This window comes from Zonotrichia leucophrys, chromosome 1 (assembly GCF_028769735.1).
Source record: "Zonotrichia leucophrys gambelii isolate GWCS_2022_RI chromosome 1, RI_Zleu_2.0, whole genome shotgun sequence".
Lineage (NCBI taxonomy): Eukaryota > Metazoa > Chordata > Aves > Passeriformes > Passerellidae > Zonotrichia > Zonotrichia leucophrys.
In genome coordinates, this window is record NC_088169.1 from 76041558 (window position 1) to 76062726 (window position 21169).

Here is a 21169-nt window from a genome sequence, read left to right on the forward strand (position 1 = left end):
ATACCTTTACTAGTTCTGCATTTGATTCAAAATGCAGTTTTGGTGGTGGTGGTGATGGGTTTTAGAAATCGCCATTGCCTTTTTGATGTACCTGCTTTGCCTCCTCCTTCGAGACTCTCTGCCTATTTGTTTTAGATATTAGCCTCTCACTGTTTTTCACATGGTTTTCATCATTGAAAATAAAATAAAGAATGACGCTATATTTCTGTTTCACTGATTTTCCTTCATGGAAAAGTCCCTGTTGTTTTTTTTAAAGATGAGATAGCTAATGAGGTACCAGGCACATGGTGTGATTCTTGGGGCTCTTCTGCACAGTGCCAGGAGCTGGACTTCAAACTAAATGGCAGGTTCATGAGAGTTTAATTAATTTGGTAAGTGTCAAGATGTCATTAAATCACGCTGCAAAACACTGTAAAAGCAGTTTCAGGACAGTATTCATTACAAGGATGTTTTCAATCAGAAGAATTAACATGTATGTTTTCAAATGAGGCTAATACAGGTGGAAAGGTCATGACATTCTGCATAAGTTCAGAATGGCTTTGCTTTTGTAATTTCAACACAGATGCAAAATTATTTGAAGCTCATTTTAAGTATCTATTTCATTTAAATAAAATTCAATTAAAAATTTCAGTCTGAATTCTGCTAGACTAATAATCAGTGGAATAAGGAGAGGCAACTGCCATGATTCTATTCTTATAGATAGATAAAGAATAATAAACCTCTCAGTTCAACAATTTCAGGATACCTGAATAATTGGTAGCAACAATTAACAGGGTTTTGCACCATGCATGATCTGAGAGAAAAAAATGAAGCCCTGCAAATTACCAGAAATATTTCTGAAAAAGTAACAGCATGTAAGTTCCTTGACACCCTATTAATGTAGAAGAATCATATTCCATTTAGAAATGTCTAAACTGAAAAAAGCTAAAATTTCCAAAGCATATCTGCCATTTTTGCTGTTTGGCCACAAAGAATGTTATAGGCTCTGAGAACTGAACAAAAATAACTCCTATTCACAGAACCACAAAACAGCTGAAGGTTGGAAGGAACCTCTGGAGATTTCCAGGTGCTCCAAGCTACAGCAGGTTGCCCAGACCTGTATGCAGTCTCCATCCAAGAATATGACCCCTTGCAGCTTTCGCACACAGACTCCAGCCAAGTGCCAGGGGTAGTGTGGAGCATATGAAGCTCCAAGGGGTCACAGTCTGAGGGCCAGACCAGCCTCACCAGGCTTTCCTCAACGTCCCACAGCTGAGCCCCTAGAAGGCAGCAAAACTTCCTAAACAACAGATGAGGTCAGAAAATGGGAGCATCCTTCCCCCAGCTGCAGGGAACTGCTCACTGCTTTTCCTTAGCACTTCCTCCCGGTGCTTCTGTGTGGATCAGGTTCAGTTGGCTTTTGGAGTTTCATTAAGAGTGCAAAGAGAAAAATATATCCACACTGCAAGATTATGATCAAACATTGAGATGTAAATTCTACAGGATATACTTATGTCAAATGGTAAATTTTGTTGAATTTCAGAATTTTCAGTACATAGATGTACAACAACTGTTTTCGAGGTATTTGTAAGATAATAGTTTTTTAGTTAATTCTTGATTGACACACTCAACATGGGAATAAAAATGTTCAAAACAACTTAATCGTTGTCTACATGTTAACAAACTTCTGAGGGTCTTTTTGCCTCTGGAATAAGTTTCTTTTACAGACTCCAGGAATGCTTTTTTTTAAATTTTACTTCTTTATGTCTGGGAAACTGTATTAATTTCATATTCTCTGACCATTCATGCATAAATAAAATAATTTATGATTATTAACTTAAGCAGCAATTCAACTATCTTCTTCATTCCAATTTCCAGGTCTTTAAAAATTCTGCAAACAAAGATGATGCCTTCATTGAACTATCAATCTAGAATGAGAATGTAGTACTGCATGCAATGTCTGTAAAATATTAAAAATATCCAGGCCTTTTCAAAGCTGGAAGCAATTACTGGTTGAACAGATAATGAAAACTAATTTTGATAAAAATATTATTATTCAGATTTTTTTAAACACTCAAGAAAATGTCCCCGACACAAAAAATAAAACCAATAAAAGGTTTTATCCTTTTATAAGATATAAAAGGATTAAAGCCATCCTATTCTAAAGGATATATTCAAAAGATTAATTTAATTATCTGCTATTGGCATAAAACCTTTAGAAAATCAAAGAAACTTCAAGATAATATGGAATCCTTGAATGTTTTGGGTTGAAAAGGACCCTAAAGATAATCTAGTTCCAGCCCTCCTGAACAGGCAGCAATACCTTCCATAGACCAGGCTGTTCATTTAACCTGGTTTTGAATATTTCAGGGATCGACCATCCATTAGCTCTCTGGGAAACCTGTACCAGAGCCTTACCACACTCTCAGGAAAGAATTTCCTAATATCTAACCTAGACCTACTCACTTAGCATGGATTAGACGAGAATTCAATGAGATACTCTAAAATGTTATGGTAAATTCTAATGTGTACCTCATGTCACTTCTATGTATGTGGTCATTTGAGTAAGGGAAAGGTTTTTCCCATTACAGTGTGGGTGTGTACCAGACAAAGTTTTAGGCCACAACATCTTTGATCTATTACTTAATCATTGAGGAGACAAAATAATGGCCTAATGTCCAAGTGGGCATTGTGAGGTGGGAGAGATCCTTCCCAAGTGTGCATAGTGTCTGCATTCACACACATCATATCTAAATGTATGCCTGGAATAAGAATTCAATGGGTGGAAACCAAGCTTTATAACATAAGTTAAAAAACACCAACAAACTGAACTAAGCAAGACTAACAAAGGAACTTAAAGGGAGTGATACTGGATACTGCAGAGGGGATTTTCATGAACCTCAGTTTAAAGCTAACACCATATTTCAACACTATTAATACTTCATTGTATTTGAAATCATTAAACATCACCTTGTGAACATCAGATAAATGAAGAAACTAAATAAAAATCTAAAGTGCATTAGCATTTTTCTTGGAAACACACAAAGGATTCTAGTCATATGTTTTGAGTGTAAGCTCACCTCCATATGGAGAAACAAGGTGATAGCCTATTGTATCACATACAGACTTCACAGCTAATTATGCACCTAACGTTGTACTTTCTAACTCAAATGGATTTAATTTAGTTTTTCTCCTCTTATGTTTCAACACTTGAGATAATTCGTTAGACTACATTTTTAATGTATTTACCAGAAAAAAAAAAAAAAAAAAAGTTGTCTTTTTAAATTAGGTACAGTCCTACCTGATTAAGCTTCTTCCATAGGTTGAGAACAGGAGAAAGTTCTGTTGACCATATTTCTCTGTCAAATTTGCTGCCAGCAGTTACTGATCTACTCAGGATCCGAAGCTGTGAAATGACCTGAGTGATGAGAATACAAATGCATTCTTGAAGAAAGATAAACAAACTTCTTTTAGTACAAAAATGCCATACACTAGCAAATACTCTTCAATTTATCTATGAACTATCCTTTCCTGCATACTTAATTACTGATCATGGTCTGATCAAAACACAAACAATATCCATATTCAAGAACAAAACATACTTGAACTTCATTCATATTAAACCTAAAGAAAAACCCTACATATTTTCTTATCATAGTAATTGTCTTTGTCCAATTATAATTTAAAAACTAATGAGGTGCATAATTAAGTAAAAAGCCTCTTTTCCACAAAATTTAGAGACAAAACTTGAGCTCTGCCTTTAACTAGGCTCCATCTGTAACTAAAAATTTAAGGGGAAAGAAATTCCCAAAATATGTTACCAAATACATACAATAACTATCACACACCAAAACTCAAGACAATTATAGGAAATTCAATCTGATCTGACCAGGATCTCTTATTTACATATTCATGCCACCTCAACCTCTTTATATGCATAGCTATTAAAAAAACAAAGCATGAAGTTAAAAAAATAACTGCAAGCCTTCCAGAAAGGAGGCGAGCTTCTAGTTCATTAGGTACAACTGCCTTTTAATGTTACCAACCCTAGTAAGTTTACAAATCAACTGATAAAATACATACATACATTTGGAACAAAGACCACTGAAATTAAAATTATTCAGTGATATTGCAGTCTGTCTCTTAAATTGTATATAACCCCCCTGGTATTTTTTGACGCATTTTCGTTAAATTTTAGTTATTTTTCACAGAGTATTTTTTGCAAGGCATGTTAGAGAACGAATTATAAATTCTCTCCTCTTTCACTTGACAATAAAGAGTTAAGCTTCATAGCAAAAATGTATTAATCATTCAGAAGATCTGGACTATTTAATTGTAACACAGGCGGAGGGAGAAAGTCAAGTTGTTTTTCTGCTGGGATTTGACTTATTTTCTAGTCTTGAAAGATGTGCAATGATGAAGTGCTTTCTTTTGTTTTTCATTTTCTTTCACTGAAGCAAACCTCTCCTTCCTATTTATCAGCCTTGATAGGGACTGTGAAGCACTACAAGATAATAGTACACCCAATCATCATTTCAACTTCTATAAACAAGCTCTGACCATGAGACTGTGGTTTTAAATCCTGAAAGAAGAATTTAAGGGCAGTAGTAGAATCACAATCTCAGAATGTAGGAGAGTAGATTTCAGCTTAGTCAGGGATCTTTTTAGCAGGAAGCAGTTGGCAACTGTTTTGGAGAGCAAAGAGGGGCCAAGAGAGCTGGTCAATCCTCAAGACAAAAATTCTCAAGGCACAAAAAAAAGTTCTTTCTGATGCAGAGGAAACAAGCATAAGCAAGTCAAAGAACAATCATGACAGAAGATCATCATGGATGTAAAGAAGTTAGTGACCTCAAATCCTAGAATATGCTGAGTTGGAAGGGATTCACAGGGATCACTGAAGTCCAACTCCTGGCTCTGCAAAGGACATCCCCAAGAGTCAAACCGGGCGTTTTCTGAACTCTGTCAGGCTGGTGCTGTGACCACTTCCACTGGGGAGCCTGTTCAGTGCCCAACCACCTGAGTGAAGAACCTTTTCCTGATAGACAACCTAAACCTCCCCTGACACAGCTTCCGGCCCTTCCCTCACGTCCTATCACTGCTCACCACAGAGCAGAGATCAGTGCCTGCCCCTCCTCTTCCCCTTGCAAGGAAGCTGAAAGCTGCAGTGAAGTCCCCCACAGAAGATGGGGACAAGGATGGACTACCCAGCAAGGGAAGAAAGGCACTGCTCAGTTGTGTTGGGGTCAGGTAAGGAAAGCCAAACCTCATCTGAGTTTAAAAGCAGCAGTGTATGCAAAGGCCTAAAAGGGCTTCTGGCAGTAGTCTAGTAGCTAAAATGAAAATACGAGCTACTGCTCTTTATAGCTTCTGTTACATAAAATAACATTTCACCCTCCCATTCTCATAACTTAATTTTAAACTTTCATAATCCTTTGTGTACCCCAGCTATTGTGTATATCAAAAAAGATTCTTGTTTAATTTAGCGAAAAATTAATTTCTCTGATGAATGTTTTGATCATAGTATCTTTATCATTCCAGCTATTCTTCCTCATTTTCACTCTGCACATATGCAAATGTTCTGACAAGCAATACAGATAATAAACACACATTTGTGCCTTCCAGATATCATTCTTTCAGCTATAGTTTTGTATCTTTTAATTTGTTTTTGGGTAGTTGCCTGCCATCATTTGCTAAGCAATAAAACATTTATATGAAATACACTTTAACTGGTAATTCAGAATGTGGTACTTCATATAAACTTGCATATAGTGCATACTATAAAGCTGAAAAATGTTTATATGATTGCTTTGTGAATATGGGGGATTGAAAACATTAACTCTGGTATTCATTTTCAAAGTGCCTTTAGAGGCACAAACATGCATCTCCATACAGCCGAAATGAGTTTGAGAAGTAGTGACTGCAAGGTAAGTAATTAAAGTATTTTTCTATCTCTATTGTACAGTGTTAGCTGTCTTTTTCTAATTATCTAATTATAAAATTTATCAATATAGTTTAAATAGGAAATACAGTACCTATTCTTTATTTAAATTATTTTTTTCCTTCATTGTGCCTATATGTGTTTCTGCTTCGTGTATTTCATTAAAGTAGTTCAAAAATATTGGGTTATCATTATCAAAATTTAAACACTTAAAGGTACAGAATCAAAAGAAATCAAGTCTTAACTCTCTGTGTTCTAGAGTACTGTAACATACAAAGATCTTCATCAAACGTTCATGTAACATCATTAACTCTTTACAGTTCATCCCATTTCTTTTCTCAGGTATAGCAGGCATGATGGTGGCATACTGTACTCCTAAAGTTTCCATCACAGCACAGTTTTTAATTCACCATAATTTTTTTTAAATTTATGGGTTAGGCTGAAACTTTTTGTACTGGTAGCTCTTTCAGCCTGAATATTTTTTTTTTTCAAAATTTTAACCTACAATAAACATTCACATTCAAGACACAGATGAAAATACATTTGATTCATGTCAAAAGACTCAGGTTAACTTTTGAACTGCTTCAACACCCCAAACGTTTGCTAATGGGCTACAAATTTAATGGCAGGACATCTGTCCGAATTCAGGAAAGAATTACAGATTGTAAAATAGTAACACATATTACTATTTAAGTATGATTACAAGTTTGATATTAGAACTTGAATGGTGCAAGTATTTCATTTTCACAAATCCCAGTGAAGTTCCTTACAGGGTTGACTAGTGTATACTACTTTGAATCAGCTAAAGCTTGAGAAAATGTTTACTTTCTTCTCTCAAATCAGTCTCTATCTGGTTGTTATGAAAATGAAAAGGGAAATATATATTTTTTAAATAGGATCATAGAACAATTAACAGTAGAAAGAAACTAGGGAGGTCTCTAGTCTAATCTCCGGTTGGAAGCATGATGATCTTTAAAACCAGACCAGGTTGCTCAGGGCTTTATCTGGTTTTGAAAAATCTCAAATACAGAGACTGAAGAACATCTCAGGATGACCTCTTCCACTGCTTTACTACCCTAAGAATTAAAAGGTTTCCCATAAAATCAAATCTGGACTTTTCTTGTTTTGGTTTATGTCCTATAAAAATAAGAGTCGAATGGACTGGGACAAAGAATGTGTTAATACTGGGAAGGACCAGAATAAAATCATGAGTGGGATATATCACGCTATTAGAATTCTCAGGTGTATCACAGAAGTGTCCAAAGGATTGTGGTTTGCTTGCAATTGCTCCACTTAAGTATTTTCACCTCCAGGCAACAGAAATAAGTTTTCAGTTGGAAGGGAAACTGGATTTAAAAGGAAAAGGACTATCAGGAACACATTTCAGGGGTATATATGAAAACCAAAGGGACAGGACAGGAATGAACACATACTCTAGATAAGTACCTAGAAGGAAGGAGACCTTGGTTCAGATGACAAAGGGAATATGATTAGCAATCTGTGTTTAAGAAGATGAAACAACTCTTGGGTTGAAAGAGGGCACAGTACAGTAACATTAGGCAAGCACAAACTCACCCTTACCTAAAGCTTACTTAAAACATACTCTAAAATATTACCACCTTAGCCTTAGCCTCCCTAAATAATCAGTAGACAGATCTTAAGTGGGATAACTTGCATTTGAAAAGTTCTCTTATTGAGCACATAGAAAAACCAAGTTCTTTACATAGGTACCTCAGATAGATGGGTCTATGCCATGGAAATTAGAATGAGGCTTTTAATTTAATTTCCTGGAAACCTAGCTACAAAACTTGAGAAGAATTTTCTCTCAATGTAATATATATACAATAGCATCAGCCTAACCTATCATCAACTTCAAAACTTACTCTATATTAAGCTTGCCTTAAACATGATGTTTCTATGAGCACATAGTGAGACCACAAGTGACCAGTACAGATGCATACATCCAGGTCTGTGGAATCCTATTCTTTGCACTCTAACCCAGGTATGTACTTATAGTACTAAGGGAACTGAAAATACAATCACAGATGTAGAATACAGGTTACTCAAAGTAAGAGTACTTTTACAATACCTAACCTTTGAATGTTCCACTTTGTTATTGAAATGTATTCTTTTAACTTATTATACACTAAAAGCTCTTACATTTTGTGCTAGTTCACACCAAATGCAAATCTACCATTAAGCAGGAAAACAGTACCTTCATGAAAATATGAGAGCGATAGAAAAAGAGATAATAAAAATATAAAAGCAATCACAAAAAATGGTCTGTTTAAAGAGGGGCAAGAAGATTATTCAGAATCACAATTCTTGGTAGAATCTGTCTGTTTTAAGTAAGGCTAACTAATCACAACAGTATTTATATAAAAAATTCAATAGGGCAATTTATTTGTGAACAATTACTCGAATACTGATGAACAGACTAGAGAAAATGCTACCAAGTATTTTCTCTATTCTTAATAGAAAATTCATGCACTGTATGGTTTTTTCTGAGTTATCAGCACAGAAAAATACAAATTGCATATATTAAGAAAGGTGGGGTTGACAAACTAAGAATGACAATATTTATTTACCTAGATATTAAATTACTTGTGCATCTCAGCTTTTTAATCATTACACATTTTTGGGTGCATCTATAGACATATGCTGCTATGATATTGACCAGCACATTAGAGTTGAAAACGTGTATCTAGAGAAATTATGTGAGATAATGAACAAAATGGAAAGCTAAAAAGATTATGAATATTCCCATGCAACTTCCTAAGGAACTACTAAAAAAGTAATGTTTTACCTGAAAATTAAAATTCATGGAAACAAATAAAAATGAGGAAATGTTCAGATTTTAACTTTTCCTTCTCTGAAACTTAGACAAGACATTTCTAGGAACACAACCACTATTTCTGTTCTTCACTGATGCACAAGACAAAGTCTTGCTTTCAGTCATTCACACTACTGCAAAAAATGCTCCTTCACAAATACAATATATAATAAATGCAGATTTACATCTAAGACTTGTATTCACTTAAGAATCAAATCAAATTTTATACACATTATTAAGACTTGAAAAGAGGAAAGTAACACAGTCAAAAATATCTTGTGAAATTCTGACAGTGAATTAAAAAAAATCAGATCATTTCTGAACTCAGTATGATTACTGTTCTAAGAATTCAAAGCTGGAGAGATTTGCTAGTCAGATAACTGCTATTTTTTTCAAGATTATGGACCATATAAAAAAGAATTTTTATTTTTGTACGAAAATCAAGCAAAGTCCTCTTTGTAAATCTACAGATGTCAAAGCAGATACTCTACTGCCATCTACCAGTTTTAAAAGGATGTAGTACTAGCACAGAACTTCTACACTCCATTTCTCTGAATGAAACAATATATCCCTTTACACAGCTGTTTAAGGAGATATTTCTGGTTTTATAAGACTTTAGAGCTCAAAGTAAAATATGAAGCTATAGCTTAATTACTCTGCTAAATACTGTGAATGTACTAACTAGTGCAGGGCAACTGTGTCTTTACTGTGTCACAAGAGGGAGCAGGTTTCTGTGCGACATCCCTTCTGCCAGAACTACACGCTTCCATCCTGTTTCTCACAGCTTGGCTGCTGTTCCCTCATTGCTGAGAACGGAGCCTAAGACTCAACTGGCATTGAAACCTCTCTGACTTTCAGTCCCTGCCTGTGTCCCTTACCCTCTCTGCAAGCACAGGATCCATGGATGCTATTAGGATGAAGTTAAATGGCACTTGAAAGCAAATCATTCCTACTGCATGTGGATCAATACCAGACAGTGTAGGTCTGTCTATGCCTGCTCTTTTCTTGTTCCATCAAGGCCACCTCAAAGATGCACTTTCACTCATTAAGGATCTGAAGTAGGGCTGGACTCTGTTATACAGATACCTGCCTTCTCAATCAAATGCAAAGTAAATGTGGCAAAGATTCACCACGCCTGTATCTTCCTTTATACAGAAGAGGATCATGTATCACATACCTCTGACAATAGGAAGACCTTCTGTTATAGCAGGGCTTCAGGGGAGGAAGAAGGAAAGTCAGCAGCATGCTGTAGATGGACAGCACAAGCCCGAGCTGAACTTTCTCCTAAAGAATAACTAAGAGCTTTACTTCATAGAAGTTGATAGGATACACATTACCTGGAGACCATGAAGCTAAAAGGAGTGCCAGAAGAGATGGTTGACCTTAACTAATCACACACCCTGACAAAATTTAAGGAGACTGGAAAATGACAGCTGTTTTTTTGAAGAGAACAAACTTCTCATATGCAGAGCACCACAAATATATTTTCATATACACAGCAACAGTCCTATGAGAATTAATAAGGTTATTTGAAGCATTACATTGATTCACTAAATAGGTGAAGAGATGTTTTCTACCTCTTTTTGTTAGAGCACAGTACTGTGGCTTCCACTCCATTAATGGCACAGCACATTTCTTTCATGCATCACCACAGGTGTATTCAAAATACGTCCCATACATCAAAATTCCTTTTAAGTACTCAGATCTCTCAGTTGCAGGGTAATAAATACAGGTTGACATTACTCATCGATTTCTACTAGAGACTGTTAGTCATGTATTTGTGATGTGGGATGTAATAAATGTCAGCAATTAAATGCTCTGAACAATTGAAAGGTTATATAATTGCTAAATTATTTTAGGAAAATAAATTCATGTTCATCTGGAATCTATAGTAATAACACAAGATTTTCAATAATAATACAAACTGCTTTTTAATAATGAAAATACTTTTCAATAATTATACACATATTACTCTGTGTGGCATAACTAGAATTGTGGAGGAACAGTAAATACAAAATTCATACTGAGTCCTGCTGAGCTGGATTATGAAAGAGAAAATTGTGTCTGTTGACAAACAATCAAGAAGCTACAGCTGTCATTACAGCTGCACCTTGAAAAAAAAATCACACACCACAGCCCACTGATTCTATAAACAGTAGAAGTTCTGCAGCCAGATGTATGACTGCGATATTGGGTGGACATACCCTAACTTTTTTTTATCTTACTTGGGTAATGACAACTTTGGATTTTTGGTGTACAAACTCAAACATGATCATGCAATTTGAGAGTTGCCAGTGTCCTCATATACCCACCCCTACACTTCTTGTCTCTTGCTGTCAGAAAGAAGGCAAAAAGCATCACTGGAACCACATATCTGATCAGTTTTAGTAAGCCAGAGAGCAGTTTTAATCTAAGTAAAATGATATTCAAGGAACAGCAAGAAGAGGTACAGAATCAGCCAGTGACTTGCTGAAAATAACAGTACATCATAAACTAAGTAAAAAAAAAAAAATGTAAAAAGCTATTTTATTGCAGTCAGTGAGATCACTGCAATTAATTTAATGAGGCAAAATTTGCTTCATGTTTCCTGACCTTGATTTGTACCTTGTCTACTTTACTAGATTGCTCTACACTGTTCTTCATTATTAGTTTAATATTAATTTTAGCTTGAGAAATACTCATCACATAATAAAAAATAGTTACAAAAAAGGTAACTTTTTTCCTACAAAATTTCTTATTTTCAAGTAAGACAGAAGAGCAAGAGTATTTACTTTAAATAAATACTGTACTTAGTCACTACACTAAGGGTCAATTAGCTAGTCCTTTTGATTTCTGATGGATTTCATTAAAGAAATTGTTGTTTCTCTTTAAGCAATCACATCTATGATTCCGTAAGAGACTTCTGTGCTAGTATTAATTCCTGTGGAGTATTTAATTCGGCAACATGTTTTTTGCCTGATTTTTAAACTTGACATTGTTCACATACCATAATTTCTAAGTCATGCAGATGTAATGTGTGAATATTAATTCCCTATGTTGAGTTTCTGCTAGAACAATCTCTCAAGTTTTCAAATGATTCAGCTGCCATTCATGAGGAGTATGAAACATCATTGTATTAATCACAGAATGACAGAATTGTTGGGTTTGGAAGGGACCTCTAGAGATTATCTAGTCCAACACCCCTGCCAAAGCAGGTTCACCCAGAACAGGCCACACAGCATCACCTCCAGACAGGTTTTCAGTATCTCCAGAAGAGATATTCAACCACATCTTCTCTGGCAGCCTGTTCCAGTTTTATGTCATCCTCATATTTAGGAAGTTCTTCCTCAGACGGAACATCCTGTGATTCAGTTTGTGCCCACTGCCCCCTGTCCTGTCACTGGGCACCACTGATGACATTCTGGCCCCATCCTCTTGATACCCACCCTTAAGATATCCGTAAACACTGATAATATCCCTCAGTCATCCCTTCTCCAGGTGCAACAGACCTAACTCTCTCAGCCTTTCCTTGTAAGACAGATGCTCCAGTCCCCCAGGCATCATAGTCCTCCTTAGAGCCCCCTCCAATAGCTCCTCATCTTCCTTGTCCTGCAGAGCCCAGCCACAGCACCCCAGATGTGCCCCACCAGGGCTGAACAGAGGGGCAGAATCACCTCCCCTGACCTGCTGGCACTGCTCTTCCTGATGCACCTCATGACCCCACTGGCTTCCTGGGCCACGAGGACACTGCTGGCTCATGGACAGCTTGTTGTCCACCAGGACCCTCAGATCCTTCTCCACAGGGCTGCTCTCCAGCAGGTCACCCCCAATCTCTGCTGCTGCCTGGGGTTGTTCCTCCCCAGGTGCAGGACCCTGCATTTGCCTTTGCTGAACTGCATTAGCTTGCCCTCTGCCCAACTTCCCAGCATGTCCAGGTCTCACTGAATGTCAGCACAGCCCTCTGGGGTATCAGTCACTCCTCCCACATGAAAACAAGTATGAATACAGGCACAGATCATTCCTAGGCATTTTTAAATACTCCCTGTAGTATAAAACTGTGCACTGGAGCTCTGTACAAAAACACATTTATATTTATAGCAGTGATCTGCAAGATGAGATTTTTACTGAGATTAAGAAAAAACATAAAAGCTTTATACTATGTCAAAGAACTGCATCAACAAATTTTTCATGGGAATTACAGCTTACAAAATCTTAAATTAAGAGTTACCTTTTAGTCACAGAAGCTCTCTAAATACCATTATTTGCAACTCTGCATCTTTAAATTTCAAAATATATGTGAAAAAGCTGTATTATTAATGATGACTTCACTGAAGGCAATTTCTGAAGTGCTGGTTAACAGCCCACATTGCAAATGCAGGTAAAATTTATTATTTCTATTTATATATATGTTGAGGACAGCCATGAAGTAAACTACAGAATTAAGATTTTGGATTATGAAAATAGGACACTAGTTTAATGGCCATGAGGGAGAGGGAAAATATGATATAGTATAGTAAGCAGAGGCAAAATTTGAGGCAGTAGAATGGACAGCACATTAATTTCAGTTGATTAAGAAGGAGAAATAAAAGATTATTTTTGAATAAGCTTCAGAAAAAGTCCCCTCATTGTGTAGAAAGGCCAGAATTTTTAGCAAAATGACTGAGTAAGCATGGAGTATCTCTGTGGATTGAAAGGTGAAAAAATAAGGAATGTATAAGAAGAAAAATCAAGGACAGTGAAAGAACTGCTAGGCAATTCAAGATGAAATTAGAAAAGTCAAAGCCCATGTGGAGATAAGACCAGGAGGAAACAAATAGGGATGAAATGGGTTTCAACACATATGAAAAAGTTCAAAGACAACTTGGGGCATTGACCAAATGTAAGAGAACATGTGAGGCATGGTACATAAACCATGTATTCTAAGGCCTCTATGCATGGTGTAGGAAGCAAAGGTGCAGATAATACTGGGAAATAAACAGCCCATGCAAAGAACATGAACACACTAACAAGGACTTCAATCCAGCTGTTGGCTGGTCACCAGTGGTGTTACCAATGCTCAGACGTGTGGCCAATTCTGCTTAAAGTCATTATCAATGATCTCAGCGAGGAGATTGAGTGCACTCTCAGCACCGTGGCCAACGGTGGGCAAGTCTCACAAGGTAAGCCTCACAAGCACACTCTCTGCCATTAATGTGAATGATAGCCATGCCTAAGGATGCATAATGGTGGGAACCATTCATTTCCTTTAGCAGTTGAATGAAATAAACTGGCAACGAACAAATGAAATTTTGAAATGTGTTGGTCTTTCACTGCTCTGGAAAATGAAACAAGCAAAAAAATGTCTACTAATTAATAAAATCCCTCTTTTGTTTTTGAGACAAGCACAGTAACTTGCATACTTTAGGATGCTTGAAATTTCACTTCCTTATCCTGAACTTTTCAATTTGAAATTGAATACTTAGATATGATATGCAAGTGTAATAACTATATTTACATTCTTACAATACTCAATGCAGAAATGGCAAAAAAAACTATTTTCAAAATCCTGTTCTAATAAAAATCTAATTTTTCAAGCAGTCCAGTTTTCAGAAGAAAAGAAAGCCTCCTGTATTCTGAGTAAGCAACACTTCATAGTTACAGGTATTTTCTTTAATCTCTTCAATGCTCATGAAAATGTTCATTATACAAGTATTAGAAATGCTGCTGACATTATTACAAAGCTTGACTCAAAGGTCAATGGAAAGAAACAGGTAATTCCAAAAGGTGATTCACTCCTTCATTTTAGATGCCTATCTAAGACTGGCACAAATTATTCCCTGTAGCTGTTTGTCTTTCTTTAGTAACAAAAAATAAAATGGATGACTAGCTAAGAAGAGGTGGATAAGAGTCATGTGATTGAAGTTAGTTGAGAGGTATTACACTGGGGTTTCTTGGTTTTCATTTCAATTGGCTTTGAATTTGGCTTATCATATTTTTCTATCACAGTAACTAAATACTTTAAACAAAAACAAACTCATAAGAAATTATTCCTATATCAGTCAGGGGAATTTGAAGATGCTTGAGTCAATAAATACATCGCAAGTCTTCCAGCAGGATTTAAACAAAATATCCTCTAAGAGTTGAACTAGAAATCTAACAAAACCTTCCTGTGTATTTCAAAGATAAACTCGAATTCCATGATATCTGTTTTTAAAATACCATTGACTTGTGGGAAATGTTAGAATACCATCTAAATAAAATATTTGGTGTTAACACAGGAGGTATTTTAAGAAATATTAAAACACTAACTGAAGATAATATCAGTGAACAAAACAGGATTTCACACATCTACATAATTCACTCCCTGGCAGGTATGAATTTGATATCATGGAGCTGGACTCTAATACACAGGGAGCCTAGATAACAATTACATTAGGCACATAACTCTGAGAACAATAAAGCTTTGTTAGATGACTATCATCCTAAGAAAGTATTTTTTCTATTATATTAGTTTCACTGCCAATGTGTATTGTCTAGCCAAAAAAAAAAAAGTCTGTTCTGGTAAATAAAAGGGATAGTTTGTGACTTCCAAGCAAGAAGGAAAATTTAAAAAATTAAATCTGAGAAAAATAAATTACCTTGTATCTTCTACCCTGTCACAGAAAATGATATACAAATTTGGATTCTATTTGAGACTATAAAATACGAAAAATACGACTATTAATACAAAAAAGGTTCTTAAAGCAAGTAATTCTGTTGCAAAATCTGAACCACCGAAACTGCAGAGTATCACTGGTCTGGTTGAAAAGCAAATAAAATTACAAAGGACAAAATACAAGGAAGAGAAATACTGCCAGCAAGTTCAGTTGAAGTGAACTGGAACCCAGTTAATATTTAGGTTCTAAGTATTCAGACCTCAAAATTTTTAATTCATATATACAATCTACAAATAAATAATTTTTGCAGTATTTCTTCGAAAATTTGGTGAAAAGCTACAGTCTGTGGACTCTTCAGCGATGAGTCCCAAAGGATTATTTTACATCTCTGATGTCCTTAAGCATTTTGAAGGTGTATTGGGTGGACCTTGGGTAGCCACCAGGTGCCCACCATAGCTGTTCTATCAGTTCCCTTCCCAGCTGGAAAGGGAAAAGAAAATGTAAGGAAAAGTTCATGGGTCAAGCCAAGGACAGGGAGAGATCACTCACCAGTTAGCATCACGAGCAAAACAGACGTGAATTGTGGAAATTAATTTAATTTATTGCTAATCAAATCAGATTAGGATAATGAGAAAATAATCTTCAAATCCTTTCTCACTATCCCTCATTTCTTCCTGGGCTCAAATTCATTCCTGAAATCTCTACCTCCTCCAATCCAAGTAGTGCAGAGCAACACAGAATGGGGGCTGTGGTCAGTTCATCACACATTGTCTCTGTCTCCTCACTGTCTTTCCCTGCTCCAGCACAGGGTCCCACTCACTTGATACAGTACTCCATTCACTTTAAAAAGCAAGTTCAATTAGGCATGCACAATCAACCTCAGGAGGTCATAAAAATCTGCTGCAAATCCACAGACTTGCCTTCCACTTGTGCCGTCACTGGGATGGTGGACATAAAAGAATCAAGATGCTGTCCAAGTATAGAGAGACTATAAATACCCTTTATCTTTGCATAATAATGTGAGAGTACTCATTCATTTATGAAAATATCCAAAACAACATAATCTTCAACCTTACTGAGACTTAACCTATCTCATATGATACTCTCTGTGAAGCATTATAATGTGCAAAAGAATGCTGAATTCCTGAGGCAAGATATTATTAGAATTATTAAACATTGTATTGTATACAGAAACAAGCAATGAGCAAACCACGTGCTAGCCATATTCATTATCATTGTCAGTCATATTTGAAGAATCTTGTGCAACTTGCCAGCTACTGATTGTCTTTTTTCTCAAAATAATTTACTGCATTATTGAAGAATGTTTAGATTACTCAGTTGAGTGATCATATATAGCTACTACTTACAGGCTGCAGTTATTTGCATTTGGCAGGATTTGTTGGGATCACTCAACACATGCTACACTCTCTAGAGTGCCTGCAGTGAATATGTCTGCTGTGCTAAGAAAGGAGACAAAATAATGCCTCTGCATTTTCATTTCATCCTCCTAGGGTGGTTACTGGCAATAAGTCATATTAGTTGCAGGTATGGTAAATCCTGTACAGAACAGGATAATTCTTGTTGTTTTTCTGAGGTTTAAAAATACATATGCAGGTCTGTCTGTTTCAATCACTCAAAATTCCATTTATCAAATAGGATAAATTTTATTTTGATAATGACACTTATGTATAGTTCTATTACAATTACAATGAAGGATGAGATTTATTGATAAGAATTCATAAAAGCACAGAACTAAGAGTAAGAGATGAGTCCACTGGCACCAAAAGCCCACTTTGCAAGTGTCTAAATTGCACACTCTTCTCATTGCACAGGAAGCCTAAAGCAAAGCTGTATATATTTTAATTGGTCTAATCATTGGTTATAACAGACTGGGAGCTGGACCGCCTGAATATAGGCCAATATGCAGGCAAAATACAGGGTTTATCAGGTCAGGAGGAAGGAGCATGATTGTAACTAAGTGGTGATGACTGTTGCTGAGAATGAGGAAACTGAGCTGCAGTACAGAAACTCTCTACTGGTGTACAACAGGTAGGATGAAGCGTACTGACTCCTGCAGCTGCACTGGCAGTGGAGATTTTTTTTATTTTAATGTACTGTTCTGCAAAGAGAACATAGCAAGGGATGTGAGATTATTCATTACCATATTCAACATAAGAGATGTGTCAAAGGCTTATTCTAACATCAGGTGAGGCAGAAACAAAGAGACACAGTGAACTCTGGAAATCCAGGCTCTAAAACTTTACTATCTTCATCCACTTATAGCAACTAAGCACATTATTCAGAAAAAACCACTAAGTCATGCTTCTAAGATCATGCCTTTTTAAACAAAATTTGTTTACCTGTATGAATTCAGTATTAAGACTCTCTGAATTACACCACAGAATACTGCAAGACATAATTTCTAATAAATCAATTAGTAATTGCCAGTGTAAAAATAATACTGGTAGCAATATTCTTTTAAATTAGAAAAGTTCTCTGCTGATAAGAAGCCGTGAATATAGTAACACAACAACACTTGCTAAATTCCTGGAAAAAGACCATATTTTTTTATTGATGTTTTGGCTTTGCCCAAACACTGGTAATGCACAGGTTACAGAAGAGATATCTGCATGACTTCAAAATGCTGCACTGTGCTGCAGCCTATTTCTACTGAAGTGTGTTGCTGCAGCAACAGCAGCTATCACTTCTAGGCGTGAAAAATTAATAATATTCATAGAAAGTCTAGAGAATCAGTGAAGTAGTGGACATGATACTACATTTCACCTTTCTAAAGCTAGAGACATGGCAGCTGAGCTGGTATCAACTGATTTCTGACTACCCTTGTCCATTACCTTTAGCTTGGTAATGGATTTCTGAGAAACACTCCTGTTAGAAAACAACCACTGAATTTCCAGTTGTGAACCATGGCATCACCTATGGATCTAAAACAGCTGCCATACTGTCAGAAATGGAAAGGGAATCGAATTCACAGTGAGGAAGAAGCACAGTTTAAGAAAGTAACATTTCTGTTACTTAAATTGCCTAAGACTTAAAGAAATACTGCAAAATACTATCAGAAGGATGAGAAAATATTTCATATGACAAAAAAAATCATCTCACAGAACTGTAACTAGAGCAGTCTCACATTTTCAAGATTGTAACCCATTGTTTATAGCTTATAATCAATGCTATGGCAGACCAGTTCAGCAGAATGTGAGTTTACATGTAAATGCACTCATTATCTACTTCCCTTCACACAGGAACTCTGAGTCCATTCTGATTTTCAAATATTAGCATTTTTAACTACTGCAGATTTTAACGAGTTACGCAAGCCCAGCTGAAATAATGAAAATAATCAGCAGTCTACAGTGAATCTGAGAGAAACAAAAGCATCTAAATGGATGTTTATGTAAATGATTTTAAGACAAAATCAAAGAGAGATATGTTTAATCTCGGAGCATGCATTAGTTTTGTATTAGACAAGTTATTCAGTTCATCCTATTACGCTAGGCACCTTCATCCTACTGATTTGTCTTTACATGTCTTTATGTTTGCATGTTCTAAAGAAACCACAAATAGTTTGACAATACAGCTATGGATTTAAGTCAGAAGAAATATTTAACCAAATTTACAAGTACTGTATTTGATTGGCAACAAATGCAATACTCAAAGGCTATTTTTTTTTTCAGTAGATCAGAGGTCCTATCAATAGGACATTTCTGCTTGGAGCCCTTTTTAAGTGATTGTGAGCAAACAATTAGATACTATTTTTAAAACTGTAATTATTAGTCTTGAATTCATAGGAAATTCCAGTTATAGGGAACTTTCAACTGATTTTGCCAAGAATGGTTGGACCAGATGAACACTGAAGCTTCTTCTAACCTATGATTCTATAATTTTATTTTTTCCCCTCCATAATTTGTCTGTACATAAGACATCACACCAGGGCTGGGCAGACAAATACAGAGAGCCTTGATATATAGACCAGCTCACTTCACAGTTCTGATTTATGAGTCTCAAATCCATCAACTTTCACATTATCTGACACAACTAATTTGCCAGTCAAATAAACTATGCTAAAGAATATTTAAAAGATTTGTACTGTTTAACTGCACCTATACAGTAATTGTATGCTCTCATCCAGACTTCACTTAAAAATCATCTTTCTATTTGGAATGGAATTTTTTGACTCATTGGAAGAACTCTGGAACTTCTGGAAAAATTCTTCAGAATTTCTGTTTCAGCAAAAGCATAAAATCTTACCCATATTCCATGTGCAAAACTATCGTACCACTCTTCAATGTGAACTGAATTATATTATTGGAAACTTTCTCAATAATTATCTGTTTATTTAAGCTCTAAATGAATACTCTTGTAACTAAAGATTATATGTTATTATATTAAAATATTATACAGATAAAAATCAAAATAATTAAAAATACACCAATTTACTCTGACTTTCTTATGGAAACGGTTGGGTTCTTCATCTTACAATGGCTGTAGAAAGGATTCAGAGGTCAATGAAAAATGGTAACTTTACCTGGGAACTGATGATACGCTGTGATGAACGAGCAATATTAGCTGGCAGGCCAAAAAAGTCAGGTTTATCATCTTCTGGGAGGCTTTCAATAATATGACGATAATCCTGCATAAAAAGAAAAGAATAGACAGAACAGTGGAAACTTTTTATTCCACTCATGAAAATTAACAGTATATGCTGAAAAGAATTTCATTTAGTGCAGAGCACAACACAAAGATTAAAATAAGTATATAAGACATGACACATTACGATAATCCTATTTATAGATTTCTTAATTTTATTTATCAGCAACTATCTCTTTTTATGTAACATTTCCACTCTAAAAGACCAAAAAGCAAATCTGATTACAGTGATGATATCAAATGAAAACAAAAACATGCCAAGACCATTCCTGAAAAGTAGGTACAATATTTCTGTTGAAAACTTAAAGGTAAGATTAATGACAATATAGAAAAAAAATACTTTGGCATTTGGAATTCTAGTAAGAGTGTAACACATATTTATAAAATCAAGAACACTCACTTCTATTTAAATCTACAAAAATATTTACTCAAAGAAAGTGAAATAGTTTAGATTAAAATAGGCTTGAATAATCATTGGAGATGCAGAATAGCATCAATAGTGGTTACAGTGTAAGTCACTAGTGATGCTCTCCTGCACAAAACAAAGAGAGCCTTGCAGACTAAGGTAGGCTAATACTGTTGCACATCTCCTTTAATGTGATTTAAGGGCAAAAATGTTTACAATCTGAAAGTCTGGCTACACCCTGTTGCTTATGTGCCATGTGCATTTTGTCTTTGCCTGCCGGAGCACGTGCTGGATATGCACAATTCACTTTAACATGGAATCTCACTTCAGAGGTAACAACAGTAGCAGAACTCTACACCAAACTGAGGATAATAATACTTGAGGAAATACTACTTGAAGACAGAAAACCATAAATTATTACATACATAATCATATAAGATATCAAGAGATATTAAATGCTGTGCAGGCTAGAAAAAAAGATTCATCTACTTGACCATATTATCTACAAGAACAGAGATCAGTCTGGTTTGTTTATCCCTTCTGTTTTTATGATAATAACTCAGCACATCTACAGAAAATAAAAAATAATGGTCATAATAAAGTAATTAAAAAAAAAACCAAACCAAACCTAAGCAGTCAGAATCCAGGTAAAGAATGCCAAATCATAGCACTTTACTCTAACTGAGATAATACAATTTATATTTGTTCACATTAGAGGTCTAGTCTGGAGTCCTCCA

The 21169-nt window shown here is 35.6% G+C and overlaps 1 protein-coding gene across 1 annotated transcript in view; it reads right to left on the reverse strand.

The window, feature by feature from the left end:
- DYNC2H1 (dynein cytoplasmic 2 heavy chain 1) overlaps window positions 1–21169 on the reverse strand; it is a 142415-nt gene that overhangs the window by 30586 nt on the left and 90660 nt on the right. Inside the window, exons 82-83 of the mRNA XM_064718467.1 lie at window positions 19905–20009; window positions 3281–3397 (exon numbers count right to left, since the gene is read on the reverse strand). Coding sequence (XP_064574537.1) covers window positions 3281–3397; window positions 19905–20009 — 222 coding nt within the window. The remainder of the gene's footprint in view (window positions 1–3280; window positions 3398–19904; window positions 20010–21169) is intronic.